General features: G+C 40.2%; 1 protein-coding gene across 3 annotated transcripts in view; it reads left to right on the top strand.

The window, feature by feature from the left end:
- The first annotated feature begins 406 nt into the window (after positions 1-406).
- Positions 407-19,925, top strand: part of nrg2b (neuregulin 2b) — a 147,976-nt gene continuing 128,457 nt past the window's right edge. For 2 of the 3 annotated variants that reach the window (XM_047354013.1, XM_047354014.1), the window contains exon 1: positions 407-1,950. In XM_047354013.1, coding sequence (XP_047209969.1) covers positions 1,539-1,950 — 412 coding nt within the window. In that variant the 5' untranslated portion in view covers positions 407-1,538. The remainder of the gene's footprint in view (positions 1,951-19,925) is intronic. The other variant, XM_047354015.1, reaches the window with a different exon arrangement.

Here is a 19,925-nt window from a genome sequence, read left to right as displayed (position 1 = left end):
CAGTCAGCTTGTTTAGCAACAACTTTTGGTAGCTTACCCTCCTTGTGGCAGATGTTAATAACTTGGCTGAACAAGTCAGCAGTGTTCCCTAGAATGGTGTAGACCATATCGGGACATAAACCTACAATCTCTGTCCTTTTTTAAGTCTTATGTAGAATTCTAAGTTTCTGTGATACGTTTTTGTTTTTTATTTAACCTAATCAGAATAATTACCAGATACAAACACTTTAAATATTTCACTCTCAACGCTATGCCTGTATATACGAGCTTCACTTTTTGAATTGAATTATTTAAATAAATGGACTGTTCTGATGGAGATGCACATGTTTACTGACTGCAAAGGGAAATGCCTGCTTTGGGTCAACTTTAAAACAGTTCAAATTCAGACAAAACATTTCTCTTTATTTCTGGAGATGCTGTTTGGGGGAAAAGTGGTTTTATTAGCAGAAGCTTATGACTGGAAACGTATCACACCCGCAGGTAGTGACAGCTGTTGCTGTTGCCATCCAGTCCTGCTGAAGGAGTGAACTGCAGTGACTCGCGTATTTCGGGGCGTGCTCATCTGTAGCAGCGTGCAGTGAGAGGGGGTTTGTGTGTTTCTAAAGGGAACGCAAAGATGAGGTCTTGAAGCCCCTCTACACGCATCGCCATGCTGAGTGATCCATTGAGAGAGTTTCGCAGCGTTAGTCATCTTTACAACTATCCGCAGTGTGCGTAGCGCTCGCTTCTGTTGCGCCTTCTGTACCTGAGATCCACAACGTGCATGGTCGCCCGCCGGTGGGGTCCGTGGCGGAGGGCCGGTGGTCGCCCGGGTTGTTAGGCTGATTGCGCAAGAAGTGGCGGGCCGACGCCAGTGACCGGGCAGGTGATGTTTGCTCACGTCAGCCGCTTGCGTTTGATGAGGGGCGCAGGGGACGCGGCTGGAGGGTGCGTGTTACTGTTGCAACGCCTCGCCGGATAACTGCTGCTATCTCATCCTGTCCGTCTGTCCCTCCTCATTTCTTTTTTTTTTTTTTTTTTTTTTTGGTTTTATTTGTGGTTTTTGGTTTTGCTCACGGACCAGCAGAACTCTTTAAGATCGAAAATACGGAATACGGGATTTTAGGTGCGTGTGCGTGGAGTGCGCATCATTTCTTGTGATTCCCCCTGTACGCGCAAGAGAGGCAATGCGCCCACCCATGCGATGCTAGCCTATTAGCTGAAGAGAAAGGGAGAGCGAGAGAGGTTTCAGTCCTGGATCTTAGAGGAGGCTAATTTACGAGTCTTGTTTTGCCTTTCAAGAAAAAGGGAGATAAGAAGGGGAGGGTGGTCGGTGAAGGAGAATGCAGCAATCACATTCTTAAGCATGCAGAAACGGGCCGTTTCCGGTTCCTAGGCTGCCGTATGGGGAAAGCAGAGGCAAACACAGATGGCATGGACACTTCCACGACGTCTGCCACTCTGCTCTGCCTGCTCTGCCGGAGCCCGTTTGCCGCCGTCTCTCTCCTCCAGCTCGCCCCGCCGCCCAGCAGCACTGCAGCACAGCACAGGCTGACGGCATGAGGCTTGATCCAGTGCATTTCTCCATGCTGGTCATCGGGGTATCCTTCGCCTGTTACGCCCCGAGTCTCAACTCCCTCCAGGACCAGGCGTACAGATCGGCCGTGGTCATCGAGGGCGAGGTGCGCTCCTCCCCGGAGAACATCTCCTCCAACGAGCCCTACAGCGTGAATGTCAGAGTGCTGGATGTGTGGCCCGTCAACAGCGGCGGCCTTGAGAGGGAGCAGCTCGTGACCGTCGGGGACTTCGGCTCCGAAGCCCCCTGCACCACGGTGGAGAAGGACCACAGGTACATCTTTTTCATGGACCCGACTACCGAGCCCTTGGTATTCAAGGCGTCCTACGCCCCCGTGGATGCCACCGAGCCGGAACTGAAGAAGGATGTGGAGAGAGTGCTGTGCGAGGACTGCGGTAAGTTTCAGTCTTCTTTCCTTATACCTGCCATGCACTCACAGCGCGCTGTAAGGGCCACTGGAGGTGCCATAGTGATGTAAGGAGACTTCGTGGATCCCTGAGTCTGGTGTGTCAGTGGATACATGTATGCATGCACCTGAACATCCAAACCTCCACAACTCCAGTTTTTGTTTATATTGCAACGAGAATGGAGTGATAAAACACATTAAACTGAGAGTAAGACAAGAAGCACCAGGTTTTTGTCACGACAGTGATCAGTAGTTGCATAGAACAAACGTAGATTCCAGTAGGGTCTGGACCTGCACACATTTAACACAAAGTAGCCTACATGTGGAACTCTTGTGTGCTGAGGAGTTAGGCCAAGCATGCTAGAATCTGGGAGGGACACCTTAAACTCCTTTTATAACTTTATAGGGCTGCCTTCATACAGTGGCTGTCAAGTCTGGCTCTGATTTGTGTTAAAACCGTGCAAAACCTTCACAATATTGAGTTTAGTGACTACATGTTGGTGGAGGTAACTTGTCAACAGTTGTTGTGTAAATATAAAAATTATGCCTTTTGTTTCTTTAAATTACAGAAGCTATTGTATATAATTTCTTATAATTAAATATTTATAACAAACACTCAATATGTGTAATAGCGTTGTATGAGTTTACATTAAAACAACCAGCATTAGATTTACATTTTAACAAGCATTTGTCTAATTGTTCTACCCAGATTTAGGGAGAATAAAATAAATTCTTCCCAAATTATTTTTAAATAAGGGTAATCTAATCAGCTCAAATGAAAAGATGTGTTTTAAAAAAAATGACAGTAGGGATGAAAACAACTTACAACGTGTGATAATACTAAAAATAGGAAAGCTTTATGTTCTCTATATTTAGCTCCAGAATAAACAAGGCTGCTGTCTGGAGGCAGTTATTCCTCAGAAAAGCTCACTCAGATGTCTAAACAAAGGATTCATCTAGTATTTGAAATGACAGTTTCATGTTCTATTTTTACATCAGTGAACTGCTAAAATTATCAAGCCTTTAATCCTTTTTGACAGCGTTGCTGTCATCAGTCTAAACATATTTTCTAAAGAAGGCAGAAGTTCAGGAGAGGAGCTACTCAGCAGATGTAAGCTTCAGCTCTGCTTTTTGCCTCGTGTGAGAGTCCCTGCAGCCTGGCTTTGTGAATAATGCATGATTTTCACAACAGGAGTAATATACACACTCACATGAAGAAGGAGCTACAGAGGGTGCAGGGTGAATGTGTGACTTTACCACGATCCGGGGTGGCAACAAGTGGCATCATTACAACACCGGTGTTTTTTGTTTTGTTTGTTTTTTTCATTTTAAAGACCATGTTGGTTTCTAGATACTTAATTCAATCACAAATATACAAACAATAAAATCTCTGCAATATTGCAAGTGCTTATGTCTACTTGTATGCTCAACAAACAAAAACTGTTGTATTCCCTCCACTGATATCAGTGGACGGCTCTTCAGTGAGTCTCTGGCTCTGATGTCCCTTTTCAGTGCATGAATGCAGTAATGTCAGGAGGGCTGTAGAATGGGAAAAACTCCAAGCAAGTTTTATCTGTTACTGGTATCCCCAAAAATCACTTCAAAATAAATGTTATTAAAGGATTTTTTAGGTAGACGTTTTTTCAGAACTTGTACTTTGCATACCAAGACTCTGTGTACCTGGAGTATGCATACGATATCTTACTGAGGTGCTTTTCTTTTAGCCACTAGCCATTAGGCTGGAAGGCAGAATTAGCCGGGTTGTAAGGGAGGGAAACTTATCTAAAGCCCATTGTTAGACAATTGGCAACTTGGGTTCACCAAATCACCATAGTAACAATTTGATGTTATTTGTTTGCCAACCAGTTTGTTGAGGGAAATGCCAGAAAATGCCGTTTCTTTCCTACCATCACAAACAAAAACATTGTGGAGTTTGCTAAACTCTGCTGGGACTTTAACTGGAACAATGCGCTAATGAGACTAAGATTTAACTTTCTGGCTCTGACCAAAATTCAATGGCTTGTTCACATCTGTCCAAACATCTCCGTTTATGGACATCTTTTCAGCACTAGTTTTGGTAAGCCAGTCTTAGCCCTAATGTAGGTCGGAAAAAAAAAAAATTTTAAATTTGACTTTTTAGCTCATAGATGCTTTACAAATTTAGCCTAAACAAATATATTTAAAATCAGACTTGGTTAGTCCATTATATCAGTAAATGTTCTTCTGTAGACATATTTTAATCTTTCACTTTTCAGTCGCATTTCCACATTGAGCAAGAAGGCAGGGTCATCTTTTCTGTGTTGATTCAATGAAAATTTCCCAAACACGGAGGTTATGTTTCAAAAAACAAACGGATGTAAAGTGTAAAGTTACTCTAACACAATTTGAGGATTTCTGCATCTAGATTACATTCTGCCAATAAAGGTTTTAGTGCATCCACAGAAAACTCCATCAGTCAACAGTAAGCAAAAAAAAAAAAAAAAAAAAGAAACCACACTGAGTGGTCCGGATCTTTCAGCAGACAGCACCTGTAGTTCAGGTCTGCACTGTTGAGAATCTACTGTTCTACACTGAGCGACAATGAGCAATTAATTCACTTTGCAACTGTAGCAAGTTGTTCAGCCCCGTTCCAGACCACTACAGAAGTCTTGGTACAACTAGCGGTAATGCTTATATTTAAAGGAAAATCAGCTGAGAGTTTATTGTCTTTGTCCTACTTTCAGTAAAAACAAAATAGTTTAAATTATTTACAGATCACTGTGTTCTGTTCATTCCTGACAGAGCAATACAAATGTTTATAATGCTTTAAATGATTTTGAGTTGCGCATCGGACAGATTTTCTCTGTTCTAACAGCTGAAAGCATACAGTATGGATCATACCGCATATAAACACTGAGCTCTGCTGCATTTTGCTTCTTTTTCTCTAATCTCGCAAATGCTTTACTGAAACGAGCTCTTGCTCACTGCTAAAAGTACAAAACAATTCCTGACATCCTGAGCGCTCTGCAGCATAATGTAGGTCTTCTCTGATCACTGCTGCTGGCAAGACTTTTCAGATGAATTGACAGTTTGTTCCTAAAATAGCTTTATCTGATGCCCAAACATGTTCCTGTCACTGATGCTGGATCTAGCGCTGCGTACCTCCCTCTCTCTCTGCCCTGCTTCCGTCTCTCTCCTCCTCCTACTGCTGTAGCTGGAGTGTGTGGTTCAGCTTGTGCCTGCCCTTCTGTCAGTCATTCAAAGCCTGGAACAGAGAAAGGAGAGGGGTTGGGGTGAGGGGTCTTTAGCTTTAAAACTACAAAGAGATGCTGCAATAACTTTCACTCATAGCGAGGCCTTTCATTCCCCGTCAAAGCTGAAGACACTGAGATCAGGGCTAATATTACTGTATGTGAGTTTATCTCATGGATTCATCTCAACATGTGCACAGCATGTATTGTTAGTCCAGTTTATTCTCAAGTGAGATAGAAACACCATGTATGCAGTGCAAGGTATTTATTTGCCTTCAAGATTTCATGTGCTAGGCCAACACAACTGTCTTCTTTGCAAAATACCTCAAGCTTGGTCAGATTAGATGGAAAGCACCTTTTAACATCAATTTTCCGGTTTTGGCAGATTTCTAAGTGGATTTTGCTCTGGACTGTTTAACACATGACTGTTTTGAACAGAATCATTCCAATATAGATGTGGCTGTATATTTACATTCCTGCTGGAAGGTGAACATTTCCCTCAGTCTTAAGGTTTCCGCGGTCTCTAATAGTTTGTTTTTTTAGAATTGCCCTGTACTTAGCTCCATCCATCCTTCCATTAACTCTGACCAGCTTCCTTGTGCTTGCTGAAGAAGATCACTACCACAGCATGATGCTCCCACCACTGTGTTTCACCATTGGGATAGTGTGTTCAGTTTTTGTTTGTTAACCACATTTAGAAATTTTGTTATTAAAAAGATTGTAAATCTTGTAAATGTTTCCTTCTACCCACTTAAAATCTCAATAAAATACTAATAATTAGAGTTTGTGGCTTTGACAAAAGATGCTAAACGTTCAAGGGATTTGAATACTTTTGCAAGCCCATATGTATAATCTTTATGACTGTCTATTATAATCCAACCATTTCCTTTCTATTTTTGTTTGATCCTTTGCTCTTAACTTTAAGAACTAATCCCCTCTGTTACATTTTTCATTCAGTACTTTTTCTGTTTGCAATCCTGGAATTGAGCCTCCAGCTAATATAGATATTTTTTCTTCTTTACTGATAAGTGTTCAGTCTCCCTCGAGAAAACAGCACTTTTTATTGTAGTGTAGTTTTTTCATGTCTGTGTGATTGAGGTCCAAATGATGTATATATAGATGTTTAATTCAGAGTCTTCTTGTCATTGCTAAAGTGGTTTTGGTATATACTGGTATATATTGGTTATGTGTACAGGTTTACAGTGATAGAGATCTAGAAAACAGAACCTAACCTCTTCTCCACCAAAAACCACAGGATTTGTATTTCTTGGGTAAAATGAATCCTAGGAAATGTAGGTGCCTTCTGTTTCCATTGCTCAGAAAGGCCACGGACAATTTATTTAAATCAGCCTAAAGTTGTGAAGAAAACTGGTATACACCTTCAGTCCAGTGGGTGACTTTTCTCTGTACTCCCGTTAACAGACTCCTAGCTAATAAGTAATTTTTTGTTTCAACTAATGAATGATAGTAGATGATGAGCAGCTTTAAAGTAATAGGCAGTAGACAATTGTGTAAATTGTATTTAAAAACAAACATCGATTCAAAACATATTATTACAGTGAAAACAATAATCTGGTCTATGCAAATGTATACAGCAGCAGCCCTGAATTAATGTATGTCTTGTCTGCATAATATTTTTTTTAGTGATCAGCTACAGCAGCAGGGTACATTCCTACATTTTCTGCTCTAATTGTCAGCTTCAGTCTGGTTCAACCATAATCGAACGAAGTGCGGCATAATTACAACGGAGCGCTGCACGGTGCTGAATGTTACACTGTTACAGATACAGGAGCTTGACTGATCTTTTTAAGTTGCTCTCAAACATCGGTGTCGTATCGTTAGCTTGTAGTGTTAACACAGCTAACATGTGGCCTTGTTCGGCATTTCGGGGAGCATTCATGGGTCTTCCAAACGGATAATGACCTGAATTATATTACCAAATTTATTATAAAATGGTTCAGTCAATGTTTTGGAGTGACTATCACAATGCCCTGATGTCAAACCCATAGAAAAGTAGTGGCCAGAGTTGATGAGGTGTGTGTGAGAAAGGAGGCCTGCAAACCTGACTCAGCTGCACCGGTTCTGTCAAATGGACTAGAATTCCTGCAAACTATTATAAGACTCTTGTGGAAGAATACCAAAAATATATGACCCAAGTCACACAATTTAGAAAACATAGAAGACATATAAATGTTGTATGTCTTCTTAAACAGTGTATCTAAATTTCTGGTTTCAACTGTACTTGGGAATATTGAAGAATATAAATTGATGTAATTCTCTTGTGAGACTTAAGCTACATTGACTAATGGTGAAAACCATGTTGAATATTTTGTGATACAGTGGAGCATGTACAAGATGTGCTACTCAGAAAAGTAACCACATACGATTTATCACAACCTGGAAATACAGGGTTTTATACAATGCTTTGATAATTTATTTTTAGATGACAGAAATCATTTGCAACATAACCAGCCCACATCAGTGGAAGAAACGATATGTTTTATCTTCTTATGACATTTCTACCTCCTTTTTGTGAAGCCATCACTGCTTTGCTTTTTTCCATGTCTCCTCATGCATCAAAAGTATACCCCAGTTTCAAAATTACCACATTTCTGTGGAAATGGTGAATATTTTACATTTACTGTTTTTAGATTTGGATGGTCTGTTTTTAAATAATTTAGATTTTTCTCTAAATGCATATTGCCTAATTTAAATGTGAGCAGACAGCTTCTGCCCAGATAATTTTTTATTTACCAGCTGGTTTTTAAGGTTCAAATCTGCCTTTGTAAGGCCTTAATGAATTAGTGATACACACAAACTCACATTTGTCCTAGTTTGGTGGCAACAAGCACTGACATTTAGCTAATCACCTTGACAGTTTTTAGTTATTCAGACTTAAAAATCACAAACCGTTCAGTGTGCTCAGCTCAGAGAGCCGCTGAAACGAGCTGCTAGCGTGTTGGGTGGAAATTGTTTTGTTCCCTAAATCGTCCTTTGATAAAAGACTGAACTCCAAGTTCCCTTCACTGTTATTGTCTGTCAGTCTGTGAATGTTGAGAAAAAACATCTACACTCTGTGTGCAAAGTAATATCATTTTTTAAGAGCAGAATAAGTCACTGTGTAAATGAGAAATCTGGTGGAAATTGCTTTGTAGTACCTACAATTATATGCAATTGTGATTTCTTTAGAACTGTAAGGTTATATTGGTGGCTTCTGTTTGGAGTCGGAAGTCATATTTTCTGAGTTCCCAGATGGAGATACAGCAGAAATTCCCAGTGAAGTTGGAATTCAACTGGGAAAGTCGGAGCTCACTAAGCAGCTCCAGGTTTTGTAACCAATATGGCTGCCGTGCATGTAAAGGGAAAGTTGCAGGAATAAACAGATAATTAGTAGGCATACTTCTGATGGATTGTACATTTCTGTATAATATTTATATGTGAAAATGTTCCTTTAGCGTTTGAAAGCATAAAATGGAGAAAAATACATCGTTATCGGCTTGTGTTGCTAATTCTAGTTAGCACAACAACAATTAACCAATCCCACTGTAATCAGACACTGTATTTGTTCTTTTTTTATGCTAATTTTCAATATCCCTGCCAATTTAGGCCATTACAATCACAACTATGAGGTTTGAATAATGCAAAACCAGCTAAAGAACCCGGGTTGTGTCTATGTCATCTGTCTAGACCAACATTTAAACCTCAGTTAAAGATAAGAAGTGTAGTACTTGTTTTTATTCAGGCTTTATTTTTCTTGCTGCCATGAAAATAACTTAAACAAAGTGAAAAACTGACCTGATACACAGGAAATGTAGAGGTTTTCCACATTTTTCTAAATGTAGTGTATTAGCAGTGTGTATTGGTTATCCATCCCATACTATCTGACCATATGTAATAGGTCATTTAGACCACTTGCAAAGGTTTTAAAGTAAAACATATTGTCATGATCTTAAGGTCATAATCTTTATTGTTAGTAGTTGTTGCCATACTAGTTCTCTGTTTGTTGTTGTGTTCTTTGTACTTTTAGATTTTTTCCCTGCTAGTTCTCTTATTCCCTGGGTTTGCTTGTATTCCTGTTCAGCTTCATTCATGTTAACTAGTCATCTTCCCTCACTTTCCTGCTTAGATTCTCCCCCAGCTGCTCTGCGTTCTGCTAATTGTACTCATCTGGTTTCCATGTAGCTCATCATATGTCCACAGCACTTGGCTTCCTGCTTTCTCATTGTTCTCTGCTTGATTCTTCCGTTTGCATGCCTGTTGTTTTGCCCATGCTGCATGGCCTGTAAGTTTTTGCCTTTTTTTATCATTAACATTCTTCAGCTTATCGTGCTGTTCCTGCGCCCCTGTCTCTGCATGGGTCCTACTCCGAAAACCGCACATCCTGACACATATTCAACTTTTCAACATATACAGTATTCAGCAGCTCTGCATATTATAGATGTGGAACCTTGTTACAACCAATTAATCTGTAAATCTGAACCTAACTTCAACTATGGTAGGTTACAGGTTTCTAATATTATCGGGGAAACATTTTCTTGTCCATGTAAATTACCAAAAGGTTTGCCTATTAGTGCACCTCTCTTTTTTAATATAATAAAGCTATACCAAGGCTTTAAAAAGTTTTGCTGCAAAAGTGCTTAATTATTATATATATATATATATATATATATATATATATATATATATATATATATATATATATATATATATATATACACACTAGAGGGTGACACGGGAGTGGATTTTCTCTCCTGTCCCATCCCGCTCCCACAGAAAAATGTCTTGTCCCATCCCAATCCCAGGCCAGCATAACAAAAAAAATCCTGTCCCGTCCCACTCCTGGTAAATTGACTCCCGCTCCCATTCAGAACGACTCCCACTCCTGTGCAACTCCCATTTTTGTTTTCTTCATTTAGTCTTTTGGCAATTTCTTTCTTTGAAGGACCAGTTAGGTCCCTGTTTTTAGCTGTAGTAAAGGCCAGTTAAAGTAAAAAGAATAATAATGAAGAAATAATAAAATATTAAACAAGGAAACAGACCATGCTTATCTTAGTTGAATAAACAAAATGTACATAGTTGTATTTTACTTATTTATTAAGTGATTGTTTCCTTTGAACAATGACATCACTTTTATGTTTCAAGTTGCTGAAACGAAAGAAAAAGTCACCTAGTAATATCTTCCCTTGATGAAGCCTTTCTACGAGGTCCGCGAGGGGGCAAGGGTGGGATTTTTTTCTTTATTGTGTCCCCACGCAATAGTCTTTGCGTTATTTCGCAATACTTTGTGGGATAGTTTCCAAACCAGATAACTGCAAAATTGAAACAAACACTACACCCGTTTTGAGATTTATTGAGTTTTATTTTGAAATCAGCCTTAAATAAAATTATCTTCAATCAGATTAAAAGACAGTTTTTATCCACAAGCTGTCAAACAAACTACTGAACAATAATACTGCGCGAAACCACATCTGTGACACTTTGTTTGCTTATTACTGCTGCATGATGTGTACTTTTTTTTTGCACGCCATTAGTGTTTTTGTTTTTATCGTGATTTGAACGGTTCTTCTTATCCTAAGCATTTTATCGCATTGTTTACTGCGTGTTAACCTGCATATGACAAATAAACCATATCAATGACATATCAGTGCTGTTTGTTTTATGAGCAGTTTATCATCTGTGCTGTTGCTCCAAAATGCCGAACGCAAAAGTATTGCGTGGAGACGCAAAAGTAATAAATTTCCCCATGTCCCCTCACGGGCTTCCGTACCTTACCTCTTAAATCTTTAGCGCACATGCAGCAATTTTGTTGGTCAGATGAGACTTGACACATGTTGGTACTTTTGGTTTGATGAATGAAGAGATGCAGGGTTGATTTAATCCAGAATCTGTTTTACAAGTGTCCCTTAATCACTGGTGAACTTGATTACAACTAAACACATTTTACAAGCAGCAGACTGCTTGTTAAAACCGCTACATTCAACTCTCCTGAAGTTCGGTCATATTTGCGACTTTCCTGTCAACTCTATGAGTTTAATAGATAAGTCCTTATTTCTGACTTTACGTTACAAATCCAATTTTACCACGTCCAGTTCTCCACCTGCGTTTGCTCCCTCCATTCTGAACGCAGGTAGAAAACATCGATCAGAAGCACTGTTGGCTTGTGGGTCATGTAGTTCGTTTGACTCGCATTATAGTATAGGCTTCTTGGAAAAAAACTACACAATGGCGGCGTCAATCCAAGTTTTATTTTCTTAAAGTTTATAACAAAGTCTCAGTTTACATTTCCAAGGACAATTGATCCTAGTTTATTTTCCCTCCTATTAGTTAGCTCCCGCTCCAGTCGGCTCCCGTTCATTTTTTATCCTGTACCGTCCCAATCACGTGATCTTTACTGATGCTGTCTCCCGTCCCGCGGGATTCCCGTGGGAATCCCGTGACCCGTGGGACTCCCGAAAAAATGTCAGCCTCTAATACACACTGCTCAAAAAATAAAGGGAACAGTCAAATAACACATCCTAGATCTGAATAAATGAAATATTCTCATTGAATACTTTGTTCTGTACAAAGTCGAATGTGCTGACAACAAAATCACACAAAAATCATCAATGGAAATCAAATTTATTAACCAATGGAGGCCTGGATTTGGAGTCACACAGAAAATTAAAGTGGAAAAACACACTACAGGCTGATCCAACTTTGATGTAATGTTCTTAAAATAAGTCAAAATGAGGCTCAGTATTGTGTGTGGCCTCCATGTGCCTTAATAACCTCCCTACAACACCTGGGCATGCTCCTGATGAGACGGCGGATGGTCTCCTGAGGGATCTCCTCCCAGACCTGGACTAAAACATCCATCAATTCCTGGACAGTCTGTGGTGCAACGTGACGTTGGTGGATGGAGCGAGACATGATGTCCCAGATGTGCTCAATCAGATTCAGGTCTGGGGAACGGGCGGGCCAGTCCATAGCTTCAATGTCTTCATCTTCCAGGAACTGCTGACACACTCCAGCCACATGAGGTCTAGCATTGTCCTGCATTAGGAGGAACCCAGGGCCAACCGCACCAGAATATGGTCTCACAAAGGGGTCTGAGGATCTCATCTCGATACCTAATGGCAGTCAGGCTACCTCTGGTGAGCACATGGAGGCCATGCGGCCCTCCAAAGAAATGCCACCCCACACCATTACTGACCCACTGCCAAACCGGTCATGCTGAAGGATGTTGCAGGCAGCAGATCGCTCTCCACGGTGTCTCCAGACTCTGTCACGTCTGTCACATGTGCTCAGTGTGAACCTGCTTTCATCTGTGAAGAGCACAGGGCGCCAGTGGCTAATTTGCCAATCCTGGTGTTCTCTGGCAAACGTTCTCTGGCACATTTGTGGCCTGCTGGAGGTCATTTTGCAGGGCTCTGACAGTGCTCCTCCTGTTCCTCCTTGCACAAAGGTGGAGGTAGCGGTCCTGCTGCTGGGTTGTTGCCCTCCTACGGCCTCCTCCACGTCTCCTGGCCTGTCTCCTGGTAGCACCTCCAGGCTCTGGACACTACGCTGACAGACACAGCAAACCTTCTTGCCACAGCTCGCATTGATGTGCCATCCTGGATGAGCTGCACTAACTGAGCCACTTGTGTGGGTTGTAGAGTCCGTCTCATGCTACCACAAGTGTGAAAACACCACCAACATTCAAAAGTGACCAAAACATTAGCCAGAAAGCATAGGTACTGAGAAGTGGTCTGTGGTCCCCACCTGCAGAACCACTCCTTTATTGAGTGTGTCTTGCTAATCGCCAAAGATTTCCCCCTGTTGTCTATTCCATTTGCACAACAGCATGTGAAATTGATTGTCAATCAGTGTTGCTTCCTAAGTGGACAGTTTGATTTCACAGAAGTTTGATTTACTTGGAGCTATATTGTGTTGTTTAAGTGTTCCCTTTATTTTTTTTAGCAGTGTATATATATATATATATATATACATATATATATATATATGTATATATATATATATATATATATATATATATATATATATATACATATATATATATATATATATATGTATATATATATATATATATACATATATATATATATATATATATATATATATATATATATATATGTATATATATATATATGTATATTGCATAATACAGTTGATTTACTTGAAAGTAATTTTAAGGAGGTGCCAGAGAAATTACTCTGGGTCAAAGTATGGTGAACTATGCTCAAGAGTAGCTCAGGGCTGCGCCTCACCCACAACAAGGAAACACAAATGTGGCCGTTTGCAAATATTTTCATATGAAAAACCCCACAGGGAATCACGAGGAGGAAATTAAAGGACTGCCAGTCATCAGCACACATCAGATAATGCTGTTTTATAAAAGCTGTTCCTTGAAAAAAAACTACAGGCGGCATTTCTTTAAATTAGCCGACTGCAGGCCGTCTCAAGCAGATATCCCAGCGTAAAATCCAGCAAATATCAGCTGTTTATACTTGTGTAACTGTAAAGAGAAGAAAACTGCAAAAAGGTACAATATTCTACGCAATAAACATGTTTACTTGAGACTACTAGGTAAATTTTGTTTTTATTAGTGTTTATTCGATATTGTTCATTCAGTCTGTGTATCAAAATTACAATAAATAAATAGATAACAGTTTATATTTGTTATAATCAATGTTATTTTAGCAACAGTGGCCGTAATTGTTGCATTGCTGTTTCTGTTTTAAATACATTGATGAAATAATGACAAACATTTGGTTTTAATTTACTTTTAAATTTTGTATAAATACCAACATACAGTGAAATGATGTTTTTTCTCAGGGTTATAATGTAGTGAGAATCTCATACAGGTCTATGCCCATAACACACAAGTACTACGTCTCGCTTGTTTTATCTGGTTTTGCTGTCTTACAGAATCAGAATATTCTACAAAAAGGTGGAAATCACAAGTATTTCTATGTTTTTTTAGTATTTAAGATCAGCACTTTTATCCTTGCTACTTCTTGCAGTTAACATCCGTTGCTGTATCTCAGCTCAGGTTCACGTCTCTGTGTGCTGTGTTCATAGAGGTCAGAACTGCTATGAAATTGATCCATTGTTATTTTAAAGCAAAGACAAAATTATTCTGGAGTTGCCATTTTAAACTGTCTTTAGCATCCTGTATTAGGAATTAGAGTGCATTTAGAGCAGCTAGCGTTGCTAAAACAGCAGTCTCTTTGTATATTCTAGAGGATGCAGATCCTTACCTTAGATATGCAGATTTCCAAAAGGTTGCCCAAATTCCAAAAGTGATTTGTTTGGATGTTCCATAGCAAACAGAGGTTGAAAAATGAAAGAGATAAAACAGAGCCAGCTGTTACACAGTTAGCCTTCCTGTTGTTTGCTGAAAGTCTTGCTCTCTCTTGTAGCCTGAATAAAGTGCAGACATGTCATAAGTGGTAGAAAAAAGTTTTCTTTCAAACCATTTCTTATATCTCTGTGCTTCACCTGACATCATTTTAAAATATCTTACTGACAATTAAAATAGCCGACCTTATTTCTTCTTTACTTAGAATGAGCCACCAAGATTGTTGCGATATAACACTAAGTATGGTGTGTTCATTAATTAGAAAAAGATTGGATTTTTTTGGTTTTGACTAGCTGGTTATTGGTCAGGGCCGATCTTGCTGCAAATTCTCTGATTTCTGGTCACCAACTGATTTCCTGGAGTATTTCTTTTTTAGAGGAGGCAGGGAAGGGCACAACACTGCATGACTTAATTAAAGTGCATTCCCCTTGTAGGTGGGACCTAGGCTAATATGTAGATTGCATGCTGGTGTAAGCCGGCATTCAGAGAGATTCACTGGTTGGATCTATGACTTGATAAGTCTGTGTGTGTGCCTGCATGTATGTGTGTACGTAGCCTTTCCTCCCTTGTCTGCCTCATCCTATTTGCCTCTTTGTTGCGTTATCTGTGTCTATTTCAGATACCCTCTGTGTGTCGCTCTCTCTTCTATTACTCTTTCCTTCAGTCTTGTTCACTGTCCTCATCTCAGCAGAGCACACACACACACACACACACACACACACACACACACACACACACACACACACACACACACACACACAGCAATGTCAGTTAGCTGTTGCAGTAGCTGCTGTGCTGCAGATGCCCCAGTGTGCTGTCATTAGCAGAGAGATCTGGGGCTGCTATAAATTATGCACGCAGAATAACAGAAGGCAGAGGATTTCTCCACACTACTGCCTTGCCTTCCTGCCTGCATGTGTGCATGTGTATGTGTGTGTGCCGCAGGTGGATGTATAGGCCACGTCTCTGCCCAATTATGTTCTCCTAACGTCATAATGATCAACTCTGTTCGTTCAGGAGGGTGTATTAGTGAACCTCTTTGTCACACAGCTACCTCCTGATGTCAAACGTTTTGTAGCTTCAAGTCCTTCAGTTATTTAGCGTGTTTCAGTGGATATGAGTGTGTGTGTTGCCTTGTCTCTGAATAATGTATCAGCACTCATCTTTTTCAGCAGCCAGACTTAGAAAACTTCAACACACATGCCAGGGACTTGTCATTGTTGCAGCCGCACATAAAACATTTTTAAGTGACTATAGTTTGGAACAGTTTCAGGTAATCTGAGACATCTTACTCTTTTCTTTGAAAGCTGTTTTTTTTAAAATCTTTGGCATTCTTCTCCTCTCCTAACTGTGCTCTGGAAAAATTTAAGGGGGCTGGTGTGCAAGTCAGCGTAGTTGGATATTTGAGAAGCTGCAAAGTGACATCCTCTGCTGCCAGTTTGAGTGAACACAAACTCTATTTCTGTCAAATCCCTGTTGCTTTTGAGCAAGGCAGTCTACTGATGAAATGTCACAGTGCAATTTCCAAACAAACACAATATGCAGTGCTGTGAAAAAGTATTTGGCCTTTTACAGATATTTTTTTCTGCTTTTTGGTCATACTTAAAGGATCATCAAACAAATGTTCAAATTATAAAAAGATAACCTGAGTAAATACAAAATTTAGTTTTTGTTGCAGTTTACTAATAAATGAAAGCTATCCAGAAAAGGTAAGTGCACTCTAGGCATAATAACCGGATCTACCATCCAGACAGTTGACTGGCCTCACGCTACTGCTATACCTGACAATGAGTCTTTTACACCATTGTGGAGGTTTTCTGACCCACTCATCTTTGCAGAATTGTTTAATTCATCTACACTCAAGGATTTTCAAACATGATGACCTGTTTTAGATTATGGCATGGCATCTCAATCAAATTTAAGTTTGAAATTTGTCTAGGTCAATCTAAACCTTCAATCTATTTTGTGGAGTCATTTAGAGGTGGACTGGTTTAGATGATTGTCCTGCTGTATAACACATGTATGCTTGAGTTTAAAATCCCTTTGACATCAATTTATATAAATCCAATTACAGTTATGGAAAGGAAACATTGATAAAATATTTTAAAAAGTAAATTCATGCCACTGAAATGAACAGTTATTGAGATATATGGTCATACATTTTACTAAAAAGGCTTTTCCAGACTCTTTTATGACATCAGAGAGGGGAACCCCGGCACGTATACTGACTGCTGCTACAATGGCCAGCAACACAGACAGCAGCGAAGAATCTGATATTTCTTTAGATATATTTTAGTCACTATCACAGAGTCAAGAGAAGAAAGTCAGCTGTCATCAGCTGGCAGTCCACAAGTACAGACAAGTACTGCAGCGTCCGCATGCTGCAGTACTTGTCTGTTTTTGCTGGATGCCGGAGCACGCCGGAGTCGAAGTGAGCAGCATGGGGCAGCAGACACAAGGGATGATTCAAGATCTGAAGACACTACCTGGTGTAGGGATGGGTACCGTTCACATTTGAACCAATACAGTACCGATACCCGGTACCTGAGAATCGATACCGGCACTAAACTGTACCAGTTTTCGGTACTTTTGTGTGTGTTTATGTGGTAATATTTTTTTTTTTTTCATTTAATAATGTTTGAAATGTTTTCAATTTAACACATTTATTTCACAATATAAAAACTTGAATGAATGTATCAAAACAACAGCCAGCTGTTTTTATTGTAACATCTCAGTTGTTTCAAACATTTCTTCTCCCGAGTTTCTGGCTGCAGACTTGTCATCAGCAGCCAGAAAAATCTTCTTGAGAAAAATCTTAAGCTTAACCAGGTGCTTCCTCAGATTAGAAGTATTCCCACCTCTGGCCTTGCACTTTGGGTCACAAATATTGCAGCAAGCGTAATCTGCATCGCATTTTGAATAGGGGAGCCGTACTTTTGAGTGCTTTCTGCGTATCAGCCATTATTTGTTGAGTGTAGCAGCAGCTACTAGCGTCTTTACACTTTTGTGCGTGCAATGCTGTGTTCATGTCCAGCATGGAAAATCACCCACTCTTCCACTCCCTCAGTGTCACAATAATGCATTTAGGTACCGAAACATGAATCGGTACTCAATAGTACCAACGGAATGCAGTCAGTACCCATAAAAGTACAGAATTTGGTAACCATCCCTAAACTGATGTCATTTTATATTAGATTTATATTAGAATCTTTGAGAAACATTGATTTAAATATATCGTAAGTGCATGTAATTTATTTTATTTTTATAATAATAATTTTGGATTATTAGTATTATTTATAAAATATTAATTTGGTATTTTGAATTATTAACAATAACTGCCGATATCTAAATGTACTTTTGTGACAAGGAAGTGTTCTTACCTGCTGAGCCTTGATCCGTTAAGCAGCAGCAGCAACAACCTTTTCTTTGGCGATCTTTTCCCATCAGATGCTCTGAACAGCACGGCTATAGACTCTGCTTCAACATTCTCATTTATCTGTCAGATATCCTCACCTCTGACATCATTTCTCTTGAATTCAGGGGTTTCATGTTTACAGCAGTTTGTTGACGAGTCTTTCGATCACAACTGGCTGTGCTTGGTGGGACCAGCCCATCTGTTCCACGTCAGTTTTCCAGCTCTGATCCAGACAGCTCTCATCCTCTTCGCTTGAGGAAAATAGTGCAGACTAACGGCTGCTGTCATAGGATTGCTGCCACCACCAGCAATGCACCGTTTCACCACATCATTGCAGTTTTTAACACAAGTTGGCTTCTACCTGAACCGTTTATCATTGATGCTCACTCATTGAATGACCAGAGACTTCCCCTTAGATGTCATTTCCGGGCGACTTTGGACTTGGAAAATGTAACATCATTATATGCCTATTCTGTGCCACAATTGTCTTTTATCGCATCTTTAATCCTAATTTTATGTTAATTGCTGCCCAATTGCTTTATTATTAAGATGTTTTCTTTTAATTTCTGCATTTGTGGGAAAAGCATGGACTAGGCACTTTAAGGTGACAAACTGATGAACGGACATTCTCCTTTGGATTTTCTGTTTGAGAGCAGGTGATATATAATCATGTAAAAAAGAAAAAAACTGAAAAGAAAGAAACAATTTGTTAGCGCGTGACCTACAGGTCCTTCTCAAAATATTAGCTTATTGTGATAAAGTTCATTATTTTCCATAATGTCATGATGAAAATTTAACATTCATATATTTTAGATTCATTGCACACTAACTGAAATATTTCAGGTCTTTTATTGTCGTAATACGGATGATTTTGGCATACAGCTCATGAAAACCCAAAATTCCTATCTCACAAAATTAGCATATCATTAAAAGGGTCTCTAAACGAGCTATGAACCTAATCATCTGAATCAACGAGTTAACTCTAAACACCTGCAAAAGATTCCTGAGGCCTTTAAAACTCCCAGCCTGGTTCATCACTCAAAACCCCAATCATGGGTAAGACTGCCGACCTGACTGCTGTCCAGAAGGCCACTATTGACACCCTCAAGCAAGAGGGTAAGACACAGAAAGAAATTTCTGAATGAATAGGCTGTTCCCAGAGTGCTGTATCAAGGCACCTCAGTGGGAAGTCTGTGGAAAGGAAAAAGTGTGGCAGAAAACGCTGCACAATGAGAAGAGGTGACCGGACCCTGAGGAAGATTGTGGAGAAGGGCCAATTCCAGACCTTGGGGGACCTGCGGAAGCAGTGGACTGAGTCTGGAGTAGAAACATCCAGAGCCACCGTGCACAGGCGTGTGCAGGAAACGGGCTACAGGTGCCGCATTCCCCAGGTCAAGCCACTTTTGAACCAGAAACAGCGGCAGAAGCGCTTGACCTGGGTTACAGAGAAGCAGCACTGGACAGTTGCTCAGTGGTCCCAAGTACTTTTTTCAGATGAAAGCAAATTCTGCATGTCATTCGGAAATCAAGGTGCCAGAGTCTGGAGGAAGACTGGGGAGAAGGAAATGCCAAAATGCCAGAAGTCCAGTGTCAAGTACCCACAGTCAGTGATGGTCTGGGGTGCCGTGTCAGCTGCTGGTGTTGGTCCACTGTGTTTTATCAAGGGCAGGGTCAATGCAGCTAGCTATCAGGAGATTTTGGAGCACTTCATGCTTCCGTCTGCTGAAAAGCTTTATGGAGATGAAGATTTCATTTTTCAGCACGACCTGGCACCTGCTCACAGTGCCAAAACCACTGGTAAATGGTTTACTGACCATGGTATCACTGTGCTCAATTGGCCTGCCAACTCTCCTGACCTGAACCCCATAGAGAATCTGTGGGATATTGTGAAGAGAACGTTGAGAGACTCAAGACCCAACACTCTGGATGAGCTAAAGGCCGCTATCGAAGCATCCTGGGCCTCCATAAGACCTCAG

This window comes from Girardinichthys multiradiatus, chromosome 23 (genome assembly GCF_021462225.1).
Source record: "Girardinichthys multiradiatus isolate DD_20200921_A chromosome 23, DD_fGirMul_XY1, whole genome shotgun sequence".
Lineage (NCBI taxonomy): Eukaryota > Metazoa > Chordata > Actinopteri > Cyprinodontiformes > Goodeidae > Girardinichthys > Girardinichthys multiradiatus.
Note: the sequence above shows the minus strand (reverse complement) of the source record. Positions and strands in the feature narration are given on the sequence as shown.